This window comes from Macrosteles quadrilineatus, unplaced genomic scaffold (assembly GCF_028750875.1).
Source record: "Macrosteles quadrilineatus isolate MER2022 unplaced genomic scaffold, UCM_ALF_1.0 Scaffold_1__1_contigs__length_201487025, whole genome shotgun sequence".
Taxonomy (NCBI): domain Eukaryota; kingdom Metazoa; phylum Arthropoda; class Insecta; order Hemiptera; family Cicadellidae; genus Macrosteles; species Macrosteles quadrilineatus.
Window position 1 is genome coordinate 61,195,008 of NW_026542594.1, and position 17,934 is coordinate 61,212,941.

At 32.3% G+C, this 17,934-nt stretch overlaps 1 protein-coding gene across 2 annotated transcripts; it reads right to left on the reverse strand.

Moving 5' to 3' along the window:
• Window positions 1-172: 172 nt before the first annotated feature.
• On the reverse strand, window positions 173-17,039 carry LOC129005875 (dopamine receptor 1-like). 2 transcript variants are annotated; one of them, XM_054434918.1, is made up of 6 exons: window positions 16,978-17,039; window positions 13,606-13,915; window positions 10,587-10,863; window positions 9,911-10,120; window positions 4,658-4,834; window positions 173-1,356 (listed from the first exon to the last, which is right to left on the reverse strand). In XM_054434918.1, exons 2-6 carry the CDS (start codon window positions 13,764-13,766, stop codon window positions 1,231-1,233), a joined length of 951 nt encoding a protein of 316 aa, XP_054290893.1. In that variant the 5' UTR covers window positions 13,767-13,915; window positions 16,978-17,039; the 3' UTR covers window positions 173-1,230. The 2 variants fall into 2 exon arrangements, with proteins under 2 accessions (XP_054290893.1, XP_054290885.1); XM_054434910.1 differs by lacking the exon at window positions 16,978-17,039 and having other exon boundaries at window positions 13,606-13,928.
• Window positions 17,040-17,934: the final 895 nt, after the last annotated feature.

Sequence of the window (17,934 nt, forward strand, 5' to 3'; positions counted from 1 at the left end):
ACAATGGTTCAATAAATACTAAATCTTTAATAATTTAAAAACTAAATAGACAATTAATCAGCTGATTATTATTATTCCATCGGCTGGATATATTCTCATTTAATTCGAAAGCTTTACCAACATGTTTTAAACAGTAATACAATATCCATGGTTATGTGTGGCTTATTATGGCTGTAGATCCATCGGATAGGCTTATAAAAAAATTTACTAGAATAAAATGTTCTTAAAATTTTACGTTGAATCCAAAACAATCATAAAAAGTGAGGATGCCATTGACAAAAATTAAATATCACTACCATTTTGGAAAATGGTGGCAAATTTTGAATATAAAATAGCATCTTGTAAAATGTCACAAAAAAAAGAAGGGAAGTTGTTCATTTAAAGTTCTCTGTAAAATGCACGTCTAACAAGTTACCTATTGTAATACTTTGAGTGAATCAACCCGTATTCCTTAAGAGCATTGCTGCCAATTATACTATAAATATTCACAATTCTGATTTCTTCAAGCCTTTTGACTTTTTTAAATGTATTTGTTACGTAGTCTTGCAGGTTGTATTATTTTGGGCTGTTCTATCATTCCTTCGGGGATGAAATTCTGTTTCAATGGATCTAGAGGAGTTTATAGAAGAGTGGACGGCCGTGCAATATTTATAGGCTTTGTAGATGTTCAACAATCTGCTATTCGCGGGTTAGCCTAGGAGGTTGAATTGGCCAAGATGTGTTATCTACAAAGGCACTCTCTGAAGAGGTGACCTTCGCATGATGGAGCAAATTGATGCTTCTGTCAGTAGTAAACTCATTCGTATCTTTGACTGTACTTCTTCATCTTGAACAGCCCTATTGTCTCGTACATAGTGGCCAAATCACGATCCATAGTCTTGAGCTGACACCCTCCATGGAGGGGAGACATCTACCATCTCATCTCCCAGCTCATTACTCCGAGTTACGTGGATTTTCTGGTGCGAAAGCCTAACCGACCGTGGAGTTATCCTTATTTGCTCCAAGTGATGATTGGTCGTACATTACACGAGGACTTACATAAGTAACTCACGTCCGGTTATCTTATCTACCAAGACGAGTTCTTGCACTTTGGCAGTCGTATCTTGCAGTTCATCTGTTTTACCCTGACCGTACGTTGTAGAAAGCCAGTACTACGGTGAGGACTCCGGTTGTCTATTCCCCAGTAAAATCTCCCTACTAGACAAGCTCCTCATGTGTGAAACTAGGAGGTCAGATCGCGCATGTCTCCTCCTCAAGGATAACTTTGTCTGTAGAGTTAACCCTCGTCTGTCGTAGAGAGCCTATGCTGCTGCGAGGACTCGAGCTATTTACCTCTTTGCGACCATTCTGCTTTATCTGAAACAGAACCGTACAGAATAAAACTATATAAATGAATTCAAAATCTATGCTAATATAAAAAAGTGTACAAGAAACAAGCTTTATTCGAGTAAAACTATTTACAAACATTAAGAACTTAACTTAATGTTAATTTTCCAGACTTTAAGGACAAATAAGCAATAAATAAAGTATCCCGGTAGCCTACATGTAAAGCGGTAGTAAAATATTGACAACTATTTACTGCATGATTTGAAGCTTTGCAACCTCAGGCATCATACGTACGAACCTTTACAGACCTCTCAGTCTTCCTATATTGGTAATAATATTATTTATAGTATAGTATTAGCCCTTTTATCTCTCTTGTCGGCCGTCAGCCGACATCGGCGTTTCGCAACCGTACCGTATTATTTGCAAAAAAAATATAAACAAAATTGGCACATTTTTTTATATTCTTTTATTATTAGTAGGCTATTATTTGAATTCAAAATACTGGTAGGCTTCATTATCCGCATAATAAATTAAACCTAGGGCATGGGGTGATAATTTATACTAATATATTAATAATTAATTAAGTAATATATTATACTAAAACCCACATTCATAATTACTGTATTATGAATGTGGGTTTTAGTATAATATATTACTTAAATTGTTAATGATTGGACTAATCATTCCAACGCCAGAACGTTTAAGTTCTAATACGGATCATATAGGAGAGTCTTCGTACTTTTTTACCACAAAAGTTATTAAATTAACAAACTATATTATGAAGAGTTGAGAGTTTTATTTCGCCACTTATATCTTATTATGATTTTTTTTATTTGATTAACTTTTTTATTTAGAAATATAATTCAACTCTTTACGATGGATGAGGCTTTTAATATAAAATAATATAAAATGTAAGTATTTTTAGCACTCTCTAAACTAAAATATGAGGTATTCAGCTTAATATTGATCATGTTATTCTGTGTATGATATTTTTTATGTATAGCATGTTTCAAGTATCAATTCAAGTTTGTTAAAACATTACCACGTATTTTTTTAAACTGGGCTGAGCAAGCTTTGTAGGGCAAATATCATGTTGATCCTACTCTTAACAGCAAACGGGCAGTCAGAAATATTTGTTGTGCCCCATAGAAATATGTAAAGTAGGATTCTTATCCCACACACGTTAAACAATCACCGTTTGAGAGTGTTTGTCTTCAGAGGAGTGCTTGAAAATCAAACAGGTACGATTGTGAATAATCATAATACACCGTGCACTTTCAATTTAAATAAAGAGCTGGAAACATAAAGGTTTTTGCTATTGTTTATGCTGAAAACATTTAATGTCAAAATGGTTATGAAATTGGTGTGAATGTATTTAGTTTGAAAAAGGGCAATCATTAATACTCTTTCACAAAGACTGTTACTGTTATATTTACAAGCGGTACAATGAAAAGAGTGACAATCATTTGTTCCATCGTAAACAAAGGGAACATAAAGTCGAGCGTCCGTTATTTAATTGATCGCCTACGTTGATTTACCGATAAAATATTGTTTACTGCAGTTTTATGGCTTCATGCCGTATAATCCTGTGCTTACCGTATTGTAACATGAGCTTAAAACCTGCGATTTGAACAATCCAGGATGCAATGGCGTTTGCTTGTTATGTACGAAATATTTTACTACAGTATATGAACTGTACTCCAACTACGAAAGTTAAGTTTGAAACATGTAATACATATTGCCATTGAAGAGAATTTTTTTCATGGATATTATTAAGTTTAACAAATTTAAATCGAATTTTATATCTGTCAGTGAACACTGTAATTTTTTAAGTTCATCCTAAATCCAGATTTGTATTAATATTGGCCAAATAAATAAATAATTCGAGTATAGATTTTAAATTTTTGATGTAGAAATAAATATTACCGCTTGTCCATAAAAGTCAAAACAAAAAAATAGTGGGAATTGAACAACAGTTCACGAGGCTCACTACCGGACACCCCTCTGTAGTCTATGTATAGTAACTGACACCTGGTCCTGGTAGTAAATACGTTAAACTATTATAAATGTTAATATTTTAAAACTATAGTGTTATAATGATACCATAAAATGAATAATACTATACTGTACAAAAAAAAACCTAAACACAAAGCATACCCGATAAACACCCTGTATTATACTCCACATTATTATGAATCAGCTTTATAATCTATGAGTAAAAAATCATCATAACATATATATGAGATATATGATATGTGAGGTGTACCGCTGACTAAATAATTTTGTTCATAGTTAGTTAAAACTATAAAAATGTTATTTATGTTAGCACAGGACTGCACCTTATACAGGGTTAGGTAAAAGTCTGGATCTTTTTAACGCGTTGCAGTAGGAAAACCAAACTCGGCACATATTTACAACATAAGGAATTGCACTTTTTCGTCAAAGTTACAACTTTGCCCCAGCCCCCAAAATGGGATATTTTGGGGGAATCCCCAAATTTTCAAATGTAAACACCTATCATGTGACCCCTCATTTAAGGGTTTCTCAAGACAAATTAAATGGTGCAAATTAGAGGTCAATATCGCACCCATAATCAAAATGGCATTAATTTTTTAATATCCTCTATTAACTTTTTAACAGGTTATAGCAGGAGTACTTTGAAGAATTCACGTTTTGGTCGGTATAAAAAATATTAAATTTTTAATGTTAACAAGGGGTGTCCAGACTTTATCTTGCTTGCTCATCTTAAATAATTGAAATGGATGTCATTTTGATTAGGGGTGTTTACCTCTAGTTTGTACCATTCAATTTCTCTTGATAAACCCTTTAAAATGAGGGGTCACATGATAGGTGTTTACATTTGAAAATTTGGGGATTCCCCCAAAATACCCCATTTTGGGGACTGGGGCAAAGTTGTTACTTTGATGAAAAAGTGCAGTTTCTTATGTTGTAAATATGTGCCAAGTTTGCGTTAAAATGTTAACTGGGGGTTCCAGACTGTTGCCTAACCCTGTATAATAATGTACTTATACTGAGCCAAGCCTTTTGCGATAACTTTGTTTATATTGAATAAGTTTTCTTATCTTTGGTACGACTTCACCAATAATATCTGTATTATCGTTGTTTTCTTATACTAAAGTGTAGCCGATAGGCCAGCTAGTTGATCCTTTTGCTTGCAAATTAATCACTTTAATGCAAAGATTTTTTTGTCATTGACCATTAGCTTAAGTAAAATGATGTCTATCTGACAGGTACTTGTGCAAACGTAACCTGGTACCTCCAACGCTCAGTATGTCATTATTTTTCTTACGTTAATTTCCAAATGCCCTACCTTTGCTTGATGATGGTTGGCCCCCAGAGCGACGGTGACGTTGTCATAACGTTTACAACAACATGGTGGTGAATGTGCAGTAAGAATCTTGCGGAACGCTTCTCGAAACTCCGTGTTGAATATGGAGTAAATAATGGGATTGAACGCTGAATTGGAGTATCCCAGCCATGTCAGCACCTATGTAACAGGGAATATATAGCACAAGGAATGTCGTTAAAAAACTACGAAGTAGCTGTCAAGGCTTTTGTGGTCTATTTGTCACTAAAATGCCAAACTGCCAAAGGTAAAAGTGACATATACTATTTAACTAGTTTTATAGAGTAATTTTTTGACAGATTGATTAGATTTTATTATTAATCTTTTCTAACAGTTTACAGTGACTTAATGTAAAGATTACTTATGAAGTCTAAGGACAATGAAATTAGGTTAAACATATTTTACTTTTGACATTTTCTAAATTAGAACACATAAATCTTATGTTTTATGTGTTACTAAGTGTACTGCTAAACATATGAATTATATACTTTTAAGTTCAAAGGATTACGCTATTGGCATCTAGAAAACTTTACTCAATACTATAAATGTAAATTACAAAAATAAATAAAATGACTTAGTATATACGATGACAAGAGTTATGTTCTTATGTAGTCAAGTATCTAAATGAAACAAAAAGATCGACATGTAAATGGTAAAATTCCGCATAATAATATATTCTTGATAAAGCTCGAAAGACTGGTCCTATTTAATTTAGGCTCTGCACTTTACTAAAGGACTATTATAATGTGAGAAAATTAGGTTTGTATTTATAATTTATTCTATAGTAGAACATAACCAATGCTGTAAAACAATATAGTTTGTTAATGTTAAGTTTTATTTGAACACAATTGGATGTAGGGATTCCTAAAGGTTGACTTTTTGATATTTCATGATTCAATGGATCTAGACAACTAGGCCTATTCCTTTTGAAAAATAATAATAAACTAAATAGGAGCCTATTAGCTAACCGTCCCATGTTTTTACTGCTAAATTAAATATAAGAGACAGAACATTCTATATATGTAACTATATAACGCTTTTTTATAAATATAGGCTGAAACAGGACGGGTTGAAGGCTATAATAATTAGTTACAAATCCTGGCACTACTTGCTAATTATATAAATTGGAAACTGCAATTATTTACACAATTAGTTTGGCAATAAATAAAAATAAATAGAGATTAAGTTGTTCTATTTTTATATTATAGTAAATTTCCCTTTAGGGGAGAAGCATATTGTAATGTGGCAAGGAAAGACCTGGACACGGAACCAATTTACTGTTAAATATTTATTTTCCCTGAGGCCGAAAACATTATTTGTGTCAATTTTCTTATATATACAGGGTGATTGATATAAGTGTGCCAGCTGTTTTATTCGAACGTTATATGAGGTATCAAAATATGTTAAACTGAAACTGCCTTGGATTTTTTATTAAAAAAATTGTGGACAAGTTTAAAAGATTATTTTAGACGCCATTTTTCCAATATGGGTGCCAACTTTGATTTTTCGTATGAAAGACCCTATATTTTATGATTTATTTAGAAAGTAAATGCAATTTTAAAACTTTTTATTCCTAGAATTATTTTCTCTAAGGCTAATCGTTTAGGAGTTAAAGCGGGTAACTTAAAATACACAGTTTACCTGTTTTCAAACTAGCTGTCATTTTTTAAACAATGGAATTCATATGTTTTATGTAGATGCAATTTTACGACTTATTTACTCTTAGTATTTTTTTTTTAAACTTGATCATTGAGGAGCTACATGATGCGGAATTTACCACTATTCATTTTTTCTTAGTTGTAACACGCTGTAACTCCTAAACGAGTAACTTTAGAGAAAAAGATTCCACGAATAAAAACATTTTAAATGGCATTTACTTTATACAAAAATACATATAGTGTCTTTCATGGGAAAAAATAAAAGTAGGAGGTCAAATTGGAAAATGGGCAGGTGCAATAGTTTGTTCAACTTGACAATTTTTTTTAATAAAAATTCAAGACAGTTACAATACAACATACTTCACACACACACAAATACAAACACACACATGTACATATTACACTTTTTGATATCTCTTATAACTTTCAAATAAAAAAGCTGGCACACTTATATCAATCACCCTGTATATAGGGTGTCTCATCTAAATGGAACCAATAGCTAACTCCTTTATTGGGTTAATGCTATTCGCTTAGGAGATACAGCATTGTACACACCAAAAAAACCAAGTGTTCCAATATTAAAAGTTAGCTGTCATTTTTGAAATAGTAGAATCAATATTTTTAATGTATTTTTATACAGTTTTTAGAATTAAGATGTGATTTTAAGGCATTTATTCCTTGCATTTTCTCTCTAAACTTACTCGTTTAGGAACTACAGGATGCATATTGTACACCACTAGCATTTGTTTTTCTTAGGTGTAACAAGGTTTAACTCACAAACAAGTATCTTTAGAGAAAAAATGACAGCAATAAAAACGTTTTTTCTGCATCTAAACTCTAAAACGCAGGTGTTCCTATAAAAAGCAAGGTGTTCCATAAGAAGTAACAAAGTTGCCGGCTATATTAAAAAATGGCGGACATAAAAAAATTAAAACCATCACAAAAATATCCTTTAAATAAAGGGGAGAGCCCCAAAAGAAGTTAACTCTATATCTAGTAATTTAAAAAAAAATAGCTATTGGTTCACTTTAGGTGAGACGTATATCCGATTTTAATAAACTTATAAGTAATGCAAACAGAGGTGTTGTATCATTTTTGAAAAAAAGGGGATTTTGCATGTTTTTACCTTTAAAACATAGCAATGCCCCATTTTCAATACAAACATTGTGTAGAGCTAAAAAAGAACTTCGTATAGTTCAGCATGGTTTTAGAATAAAACAAGATGGAGAAACATCTGAAAAAATGTTACGTTTAAAATTTTATGGTTAGTTGTGTAAAGGTTCCTTCTGGCCTGGTACGAGGTATGATTTCCAGGAATTGCCATTGATTAAATAATGGAATTTCTAAGATTCCCAGAAATTAATTGCTTGCTTGCTTATGGATAAAATTTTGTTCAAATTTGTTAAAGGTATTTTTTTAATCCTGTACTATTCATATTTTATAAAAAAAATACACTTCCCCTTCCCCGCAGCAGCAAACCTTATTACTCGTTTGATGTTACGTTATTTAAATGATAAATAATTGTGACCTATTTATGGAAGCATTTTATTTAAAATCCAATCAGAAATATTTGCATTCGATTAGTCTGCAGGCTTGCTGCAAGTTGGTGTGTTTGAGGGAAGGTATTTTGGGGTATTTCAGTACAAATGTATATTTTTTCTCATTTCCTGATGTTGTTGAGAAAATTAACACATTGCAAGCGAAAGAGCTCGTAGTGCACACTTTCTAGAACAAAATTCTTCTTCTTAGTTAATCAATATACTAATAAATGGATTAGAGATACATATTTCATTAATTTAGAAATATTTTAGATTATCTTTTCAATGATTATCGTTTTTAACTTTTAATTGGTACCTATACATTTTGTAAACTAGAGTACGTTTTATTATACAACATTTCATAGGGCAGTGTATTTAAAAAAAATAATTACATAATACTAATGACTATTGGATACTGTAGTATTATACTGTTGTATTAATAGTCAAAGATAATACTAGCTCAAATCAGTAAAACATAGTAAATTTATATTAAAATTCATATCACAGTATAGCAAAAAAAAATCAAAATTTGAAACACCCTTAAAATAGTGATCGAAAAGTATTAAACTTGATGGTCTTGTTTAGAGCTAACCACTGTGACAGCCAATCAATTCAGGTAGGTGGTTAAATGGCCCTTTATGTTACCTACATAAGCCCTTCGTCCCTTTAAACCTATCTATCAAAAGTTAAATAATTATATGTAAAATATATCTCAGCTGTTAGTGATTGTAATTAGAGTTATTTAAATCAAAGTGGTAGTGTAGGTTGAAAGGTTATTACAAATAGTTGCAAAAAACTAAAACTTTACTTATTTTCTGTATGATTTAAGTTGTAGCAAGGACCTTGCACATATCTGGAACACACTCTAGTACCCCATAATCCATTTTTAACATGGTAAGAACATTTAACAACACAATACATTTGGTTTTTAATCGTTTTCATTGAACTTATTTCCTTTTTTAAAGTAAATATGACATTATAGTTAACAATAAAGCCAATGAAGTTTTTTTTTTCTTTCATTGCCTGTCACTCTTAGTAAATTTACAAAAAATGTGCAATATAAAAATTGTTATTCCTTATAAACTTTGTGTGTATATCTTCTTTAAGCTCGTTGTGTGTTATTAATTACTATTGTAGTTACAGTTTATTTATCACATTGTTAAATGATTTTACTATTTAAAAATAATCAAAGGAATCTTTAATTTAATGTAAGATTTTATTTATTCTTGGACACATAAATAGATAAACATGATATTATCATGGCGTTTTTAATTATGTTGTAGAACTTGTGTTAGTAGTTTTAGCATAAAACAAACAGATATTATTTAACAGACTAAGGTAATTAAATAGCTAAAATATTGGATGAATGGACAAGTGACACTTATTAGCCTTATAATCAATATCCCGTTAGACGGGTTCGTAGTAATGCAGTTGAACAAACGGTTATTTTAACCGTTGACTTCTAAATTATTGTTAATTCTATAATAGCTCCGGATTTTTGCTTGGGAATGTATATTAGTTTTAGGCGAGACCATCACGTATAGGCCGATTGTAAATATTTTATAGAAAAACTATAATACGGTAAATGGATTTGAAATGTTATATGTCAATTTGGTTGTATAGGTGTTTCAACTTTTGAGCTCAAAGGGTAAAAGATTTGTAGGACTGTAAGATTTTCAAAATTAAACTTTAGAAAAATATATTTCAAATTGTTCAAATCAAATAATAATTTTTGATCCTGATCAATCTATAAATCTGTAAATTTGCACACATAACAAAAAACAAAAAACACATACATATTCATAAATAATACTAAAAACGTATTTGATTAGCCTATTTCACTTTTGACTACGGTGGCGATCAGTAAATGGACTAAACGAGCTTAACATTGGTTAAATATAACATTTTATCTGACAGCGAAAGGAGTAATAAATATCGTAAACACCATGTTAAAGCATGTTTACGTGAGTGTTTACATTGTGGTTCAAGCATATTTGTGACATGTTAAGGGCAAGACTCACCTTGAATGCCATTCCAGGGATGCACGTTTTACAGAAAGCGGCAATAATATTGACGCAGAAGAAGGGTACCCAGCAGAGTAGGAAGGTGCCCATGATGATTCCTACGGTGATTGCTGCCTTGTGATCGCTGACGTGGTATGGCGAGGACGCGTGGTGCGTCACTGGAGCCAGCTGCGATGACGTCAATGGCCGCGTCACTGCCCGGATGTTCTGTCACGTCACATAGCAATGTTAACAAGTTAAAATCGTGCTTTCTTTCTAATGTTTTGAAATCAATAATTATTATAAATGGATTTCAAGCTAAGCTTCTAAAACTTAAAACTTAGTTAAAACTTGGTAAAACTAGAAATTATTCTGGATCCTGTGTATCGGCACCCTTATTCATGTAAAGTGTACCCAACCTACTTAAAAAACTACCAATCATGTCAGTTTAGTAATTTTAATTAAGAAAATGTATGAAATAGAAACAATAAAAATACACAGATATTTTAAACTACATATATTCCCGATTCGTGAAGAGCGACTAATCCGAAAATAAAATTAGTTAAAATGCAATATTAAAACAAACTACTGATGAACAGTGGCCGGACTTGTTTTACATGTATTAAATTGTCTTATATACCAATGATATTTTGGTATCCTTGAATATAATATCCAGTGATTGCACATTGTTTACCTTGACGTGTTTCTGTGCGTAACAGTACAGTCTACAGTAGATGCCCAGCATAACCACGCAGGGGAAGTAGAAGGATACGCAGGAACTGACGACTGCGTAGGTGGGAGTGAGGTCTAGTGCGCAGGTCGGGTACTCAGTGTCTCCTGCGGTGAATACCAGAGGCTGTGGCGGTCTGTGCAGACCAAGAGAGATGGGGACAAAGGAGATGAGGCCTGCCAGCAGCCAGACCACAGCAATCGTCCCTACAGCCACTCTCCTAGTTACCCACCTACTGTACCTGTCGACAGGTTGGAACATTAGCAGGTTGCTGCAGTCGGGGGGGATTAATATTGATTCAGTCAATCATTTACAAAGTACCCTAATAAAACCTTATTTACATACATTTGATGGTAAATGTACGGTTTTAATGAATACTCTGAACATAATGTGTGGGTTCAAGTTGTTGTTTATTCGTACATTATTTGGAAGGGTAATATATTTACTAACACAATTTGTGTAAAATATTATCTTTAGTGAATAACAAATAAAGAAAAAAAAACATAGTTGTATGCGAGGTAAACTATTGAATGGCTGAGTTAATAATTTATATGAAACTATCACTCACTAAAACTAGAATAGAGAACGTCTCTTTAAGTATGATGAGATAATGTTTATTATATTTTTATTCTACAACCTATCTAGTTTTTAGAAATCAAATCTGTCTTCTCGGATTGGTACGGTAAGCTATAATTTTCTTATAAATTTCATACACAATTTTCGGGAGAAACATTTAAAAATATAAGCAAGACTAATAATAGTTAGGAAAAATATCAATGCCCAGGGCAATGGATGACCGAATTAACTGGAAAGGTAACATTAACTTTTTAAATTGTATCTACGTGATTTAAAAGAAGTCACTGTAAAGAAACTTGTATGCACAACTCTTAGCTTATGTTTAAGGTACATGTATACTGGCTTGCTAAATGTTTACTTTTGAAACCTTTGAAAACTTCAAATACCAACCTGATAGTTTATAAGAATGTGTCATGAGTATATTTTATTACAATTAGTAGATAATATTTAAAAAAATCTTCGTTTTTCGGTGGTGATAAAAAAAGCACATACTGGTATAAAATTACATAGAATAAATTCACATTATTTCATGACTAAAAGCGAAGTAATTCGATCATATCACATTACAATTCTATATTATATTGTCAAAAACTTATAACATTTGAAGGAGAAGCTACAACAAAACAATATTGTGTTTACAGCTACATTGTTTTCAGAATAAACGCAGGCGCGCTCCCTCAAGCCGTAGGCAAACAATGAATACCAGTACTCTGATCAACACAATAACATTACCTAGCTAGCTTTCTACTTAGGATTAGGTATTCAATAGTTGGTGAACATAGACTGTATTTACTCACCATATCTATTCATATTTGCATTTACATTATTAATAATCGATCTTATTAATTCACCCTATTCATTTATTTTTTTTATTGTAGGTTACTCTCGGGTTTAACTACCAAGGCAGTACGAAGCTAAATAGACAGTCACACATTGATAGTAGACTAATTAGGCTAATTTATAAAAGTTTCCTTTTGGCAATATTACGGTAGGTGTAACCCTATTATAAAACTTGCAATTCTACAAAATTTTTGTAAGTGATTATTTTTGTAATTGTTATTAAATAATAACAAACACCGTAACATATAAATCAATTAATTGTGAAAGTGATGCAACGGCCAAAAGAAGAGCATACTTTATCTATATCACCACTTAGCCCTTCTAGGCTAGGTACGACCTGGTTTATTGAGCCGATGACTTTTCCATGTATCTTCCATGAGGTAGACCTAAAAGGATTTTGCCAGTACTACTAAGTACATCAATGTTAATTTCATCAACAATGCCTATCTTTATTAGAACGAATTAGTTGTGGTTTAAATATTTCGAGGGATTTATTGGCCATATTGGAACAATCATTATCTACTATCTATTAGCTTCTTTTAATGCTAATAGACAAATCAATACCAAGGTAAAAAAAGAATAACCACCTCGTTTCGTACTCATTAAGTGTATATATTCAGCTGTGGTTAGGAGCTTGGTAACTACATTGAAACAACCCATGCGTTCGACATAAGGGACGTGCTTTGCCAATACTAATAGGTAAGATCAATACCAATGTAAACAACAATAACTGCCTTGATTAGTACTAATTAGTTTTGAAACAGTTGTAGTGATGGTATTAGTGATCATTTCAATATAGGTTACGCCATTGATAATGAATAATAAACTAATTTTGCTATATATTACTGAAATTCAATTCTACTTTCTTCAACTCCTCACAGATATTACAGTTGATATACTAAAATGCAGTAATAAATTAGGTTAATTTCTCTGACACACAGTTATAACTAAACTTAATTTTTATTCTAACAGCTGATAATTAAATAAATTGCAGACAAATTTAATGTAAACAAAAACCCAAAACAAATGGTTTCTCCTATACAAACTCCATGCTAAATTTGACCTTTTGCTGATTTGACCATGCAGGGCCCATTGAGAATTTTGTAAAATCGCTTCTTATAGTCTGCCTACACAATGAGAGGAATTTGTATGCAAAATTCTCATGCTTCTAGGTGCTAAGGTTTGGCCTGTGCGTTGATCGGAATTAATTTCGCTTTCTTATATATAGATGTACATTATATTTTACATGATGAATTAATATTTTTTTGTATAACAAACTGGAAAGGTATAAAATATGCTCGTTTGGAATAAAACTATGAAGCTGGTTCTAATACACGATATAAGAAAAATCCTGAAACAAGTTCCAAGTGTCAGAAAAAACTAATCTAAATTAGCGACAAACATTAACTCATTTTTTTTGGTTTTATACCAAACCGCAATATGATGGCTTATGTTTTTTGTTATCCTTGAGTGAAATGTCAGCGTTGATGTTCGAGTGGGAAAGACAATGAAAACACACCTTTGGATAGTTTTACCTATGTAACTGTTTCTAGCTATTATTTAGTACCTGAGAGGATCCTTGATGTGAATGTATCTGTCCAGACTGATGGCACACAGGTTGAGGATTGAGGCGGTGGAACACATGACGTCGAACGCGATCCACGTATCACAGAACTGAGCGCCGAAGATCCAGTAGCCCAGCAGGTCGTTGACTACGGCAAACGTCATGACCAACGCTGCGACAAACAAGTCTGCGATGGCGAGGGACGCCAGGAACAAGTTGCCGATCCTCCTTAGCCCGCGGTCCGTGTAGATGGCCACACACACCAGGATGTTGCCGAAGATGGAGATGAATATGAGGAGCGATAGAAACACTCCTGCAACCATCATCAGACGGATTAAACTTGTATATTATGTTGTTTGGAGCTAAACAACGTAAGGAATGCTATTAGAATAGTGTGAATATAAAGGTATTTATGTCTATTAGTGTGGTAGATAATAATTTAAGGTGTAGGTAGATCGTTTTCGTTGGAATATAAAGCTAATATACGAGTCAAATAACAACCTTCATAGTAAATGTAATTTTGCGCAATGGAAACCACATTATTGCACTCATGCTAGCTGCTGTATCAAAACATTTTAAAATTTATCTAGAATGAAAAACTCTTTAAAAACGTTTGCATTCTCTTATTAAAGCTAGAACACACTAATATTAAAGTTTAATCAAAATATGAAGTTTAAAGATAATTAAGAAAGGCAATTGTAAAAAATCGTCCTCTACAGATGGTTACGTTTGGTGCTTAGAGGGATAGGACAAATATTTACTAGGGATCCGGGCCAAATCTAGCTGAAACCCTGATGAAAATCCAATAACAATAATAGGCCTATAGCCTGTTGTTATTTGGTAGACAAAATATCTCATAAATATGTCACATAACAATCATTGTCAATTTGAAAGATATGTTTATACCGTACTACAATATATGTCGTCATATGAATTCATGGTCGATTGATTGGATATACGCTTCAGTGGATTCAGACAACGTGTTTGTGGTTGATTGCACTTTATAAATATGTAAATACCACACCAAGGTGGTTTGGATATGTCAATACAACTCTTCTAAAGATTCACAATACAATATGCCCAGTTTATTATTTCTTTATTCTTTTTGATTTTTATCTCTTTCGCGTGGAACTTTTGGATGACCTAGAAACGAAATTGTCTATCGATGTACACGTTTGAATGTACCTGCTATATTTTCTTTGTTGCACAAATCACATACCAAAGTAAGGAGATTAAAACAATGAAAGTGTTAAAGTAATTTCAAATCCTGTTTAAATAATTCCTATAAAACACTGCATAGCAATAATTTAACATAAATTATATACCATTACAATTTTCATTGACTGATTATTGGCATTAACTTTGATATTTCAGGTAGCTAACAAAAGTTATTTTAGTCTCTCATTTATAATGTTTATTTTGGGTTAAAATTGGTTAAATGTAATGCAGCAATCAAACTATAAGAGCTAGTTTACTTGTAAAGCTATTTATTACAAACAAGTATTACACTATATTTTTAACAAGTGATTCATTTAAGTCAATACAGTATTACGAACAACTGTTAATAAAACATTATGGGGAAAATTTACTTAAAAATTAAAATCTCATATATGTCAAATTGTACCTTTGTCTTCAGATAGTACATCAAAAGGCATATTGTACGTACACTTAGATTAAATTAACGGTTTCAATAAATGAAACAGTACGCGAGTTAAATCAGGTGGTTGCTTATATGATACTACTGCACAGACAGTTGCAACAGGTTACTGTATTTTAACAAGATAACTTTGTACAACGATCCACAACTAGTGTTTAGTTATAAGTTAATATTGTACAACGATCCACAACTAGTGTTTAGTTATAAGTTAATATTGTACAACGAGCTACAGCTGGTGGAATCTTGTAAGGCAATATTCTTCAATCAATGTAGTCATTATAATTCCATTATTAGCTCGAGCTTCTTAGATTAGTTACATTGTCTAATTAACACAACTCCCATTAAGCGATATCGGTTGTAAAAGGAAACAGCCCCTTGGCGCGATAACCTTCCTTTAGTTACTTTAGAGTAACAATATTATCGATAACCAAGCAGTACATGGAAATACTGTAGAAAGTAACGAGTGTCCTTGCTACAATAACAGGAATATAAAGCAAATATACGAGTCAAATAACAATCTTACAGATTAGGTATCGGTATTATTTATGGATACAAATAATTTTATCTAAAAATACATAATTTATTTGATTACATTTCTGTAACGTACCTAAATGTAGATTATAACTATTATATGAAACAACCTGGTTTGATTCCATTAGAATTTAGAGTATTTAAATAGTTAATTGGTATCGTTGGCATGTTTGTATTATGTATTTAAAACGACATGCAGAATATTTTTTATAGGGTGCTAGCAAATAAGTCCAAGCTGACTAAATGGAAACATTTTTGGAAGTTTTTCGTAAATAGTATACCGATACTTAATTTCGCATACTCAAATGATAGTTGGCTGTCTTGGGTTCAAATCCTGGTCACTGCCACCAACATTTTATCAGTACAGTTCACCTTGTACTGTACCACCTCACCCCTTGCTTTGCTAGATTTGCTCCACGCACAAATCTGTACTCTATGCGGACGGGCAAATGCAAGTTAAAAGAGGCCGCCAAACTCTTAAAAAAAATATTGTTAACTAAAATTAAATTAAATTGTAACTATCTGTATTGTTAACTCTCCCTTCCTCAAAAGATTGTACCTTTATTGATCTACCTATAAGATTAAAGTTAGTTTTACAGTTAATGCCTTAGCTAACTTCAATCTTAAAAACACAAACCCACAACGAAACTGTAACATGTCAAGACCTGTTTTTATTCCCCATAAACAAACCCTCTAAGAGTCTATGGTTTTTAACGTAGAAAAAAATTTCCTGACATCATCCTGACTCCAGTGGCACTTTTTATTACGGCTTAAATAAAGAGGGGGCCTGGGGGCAGAGCCCCTATCTCATTTCCACTGACATTAATCATTGTACCTCAAATTAATTGCACCAGTAAACAATTGAATTGTCTTGAACAGCTAATTAGTTGAAGTTTGAAGCATTACAATCTGACTTCTATTCTCTTAATCCTTGAACCTATTTAGTCCGTTACCTGTGTTGTTAAGAAAAACCAATGCTGTCATGTAAGTAAGCATTGTTGTTAATTGGATCTCAATTCTAAGAACTGAACTGAAACTGCTAGTACAAAAAAAAACCGTCGAAGGTAAATGAATATTACTGCTTCTTTAACTTAAACATATAGTTTAGAGTCTGGACCTGGTAATATTCACTCTATCGGCTTGCTCTTGTTTAGAATATAAAGTTGTACGTAAGTGGTTAGTCTCACCCACGAATATGAGAGAGAGGGTAGTGAGAGTGTCGGCTGTAGGCTCCGTGGCATCCGTTGGGGTGGTGTGGTTCACATCCTGGAACAAAACAATCAATACAATACGAAAGTGTTCGTTGTACGGTAGAATCAAGAATAAATAAAACATGGACGCTATTTTCATAGTAGGCCTATTATTGTAGATTTTATTAACTTTTTATATTTTATATTTACAAAAATTATTTGTTTAGTGTAAATGTTTGGTAAAATTTTGTCCAAAATCAACAGAACCTACGCGGTTATACATTTATGGTCTTATAAAGACAAATATTAAAGAGTAGTTGTATGTTCAACAGAGTAAATAAAAGTGACAACTAATTCCACTATACGTAAATATCTGAAACATGATAGTTTGCTACATAACCTGTACCCCATTATGATCAATTCATCAAATCTAGTTTCACTTAGCCAAAGTTGCAGTTTTGTCCCTGTAAATTTAATGATGATTTGGGCTCAAGTTAATTTAGGCTGGGTGTATTTATTACCAATACACTTTCTGGGTAGCTGAGTGGTTAAAGTACATGTCAAACAATCAAAAGGTCGCAGGTTCAATTCTGAGTTAAGTCAGTAGTTTTTTATTGGTTCGAAACCGGACCCAGCTGTCCCTGATCATTGGGCTTTAAATAAATAATGATCCTGACTGATGAAACAGATGATCTTAGTCAGTAATATAGATCATCTCACAGCATTCTACACTCATCCTTCACTCATATTTGAGTTAAAATACGCACCTAGGTGGTTCTCCACTAACTGAAATGTTATAATAATTGAAAATTATTCGAAGGTTTTTTTTTTTTAATAAGGGAAACATATTATTAATACTACAAAATAGGTTTACAATTTTAATTTAAAACTTAATAAAAAAAACAATAAAAATCACAGATTATTTTGATTTGCCAATTTTTTTGTATACCATAT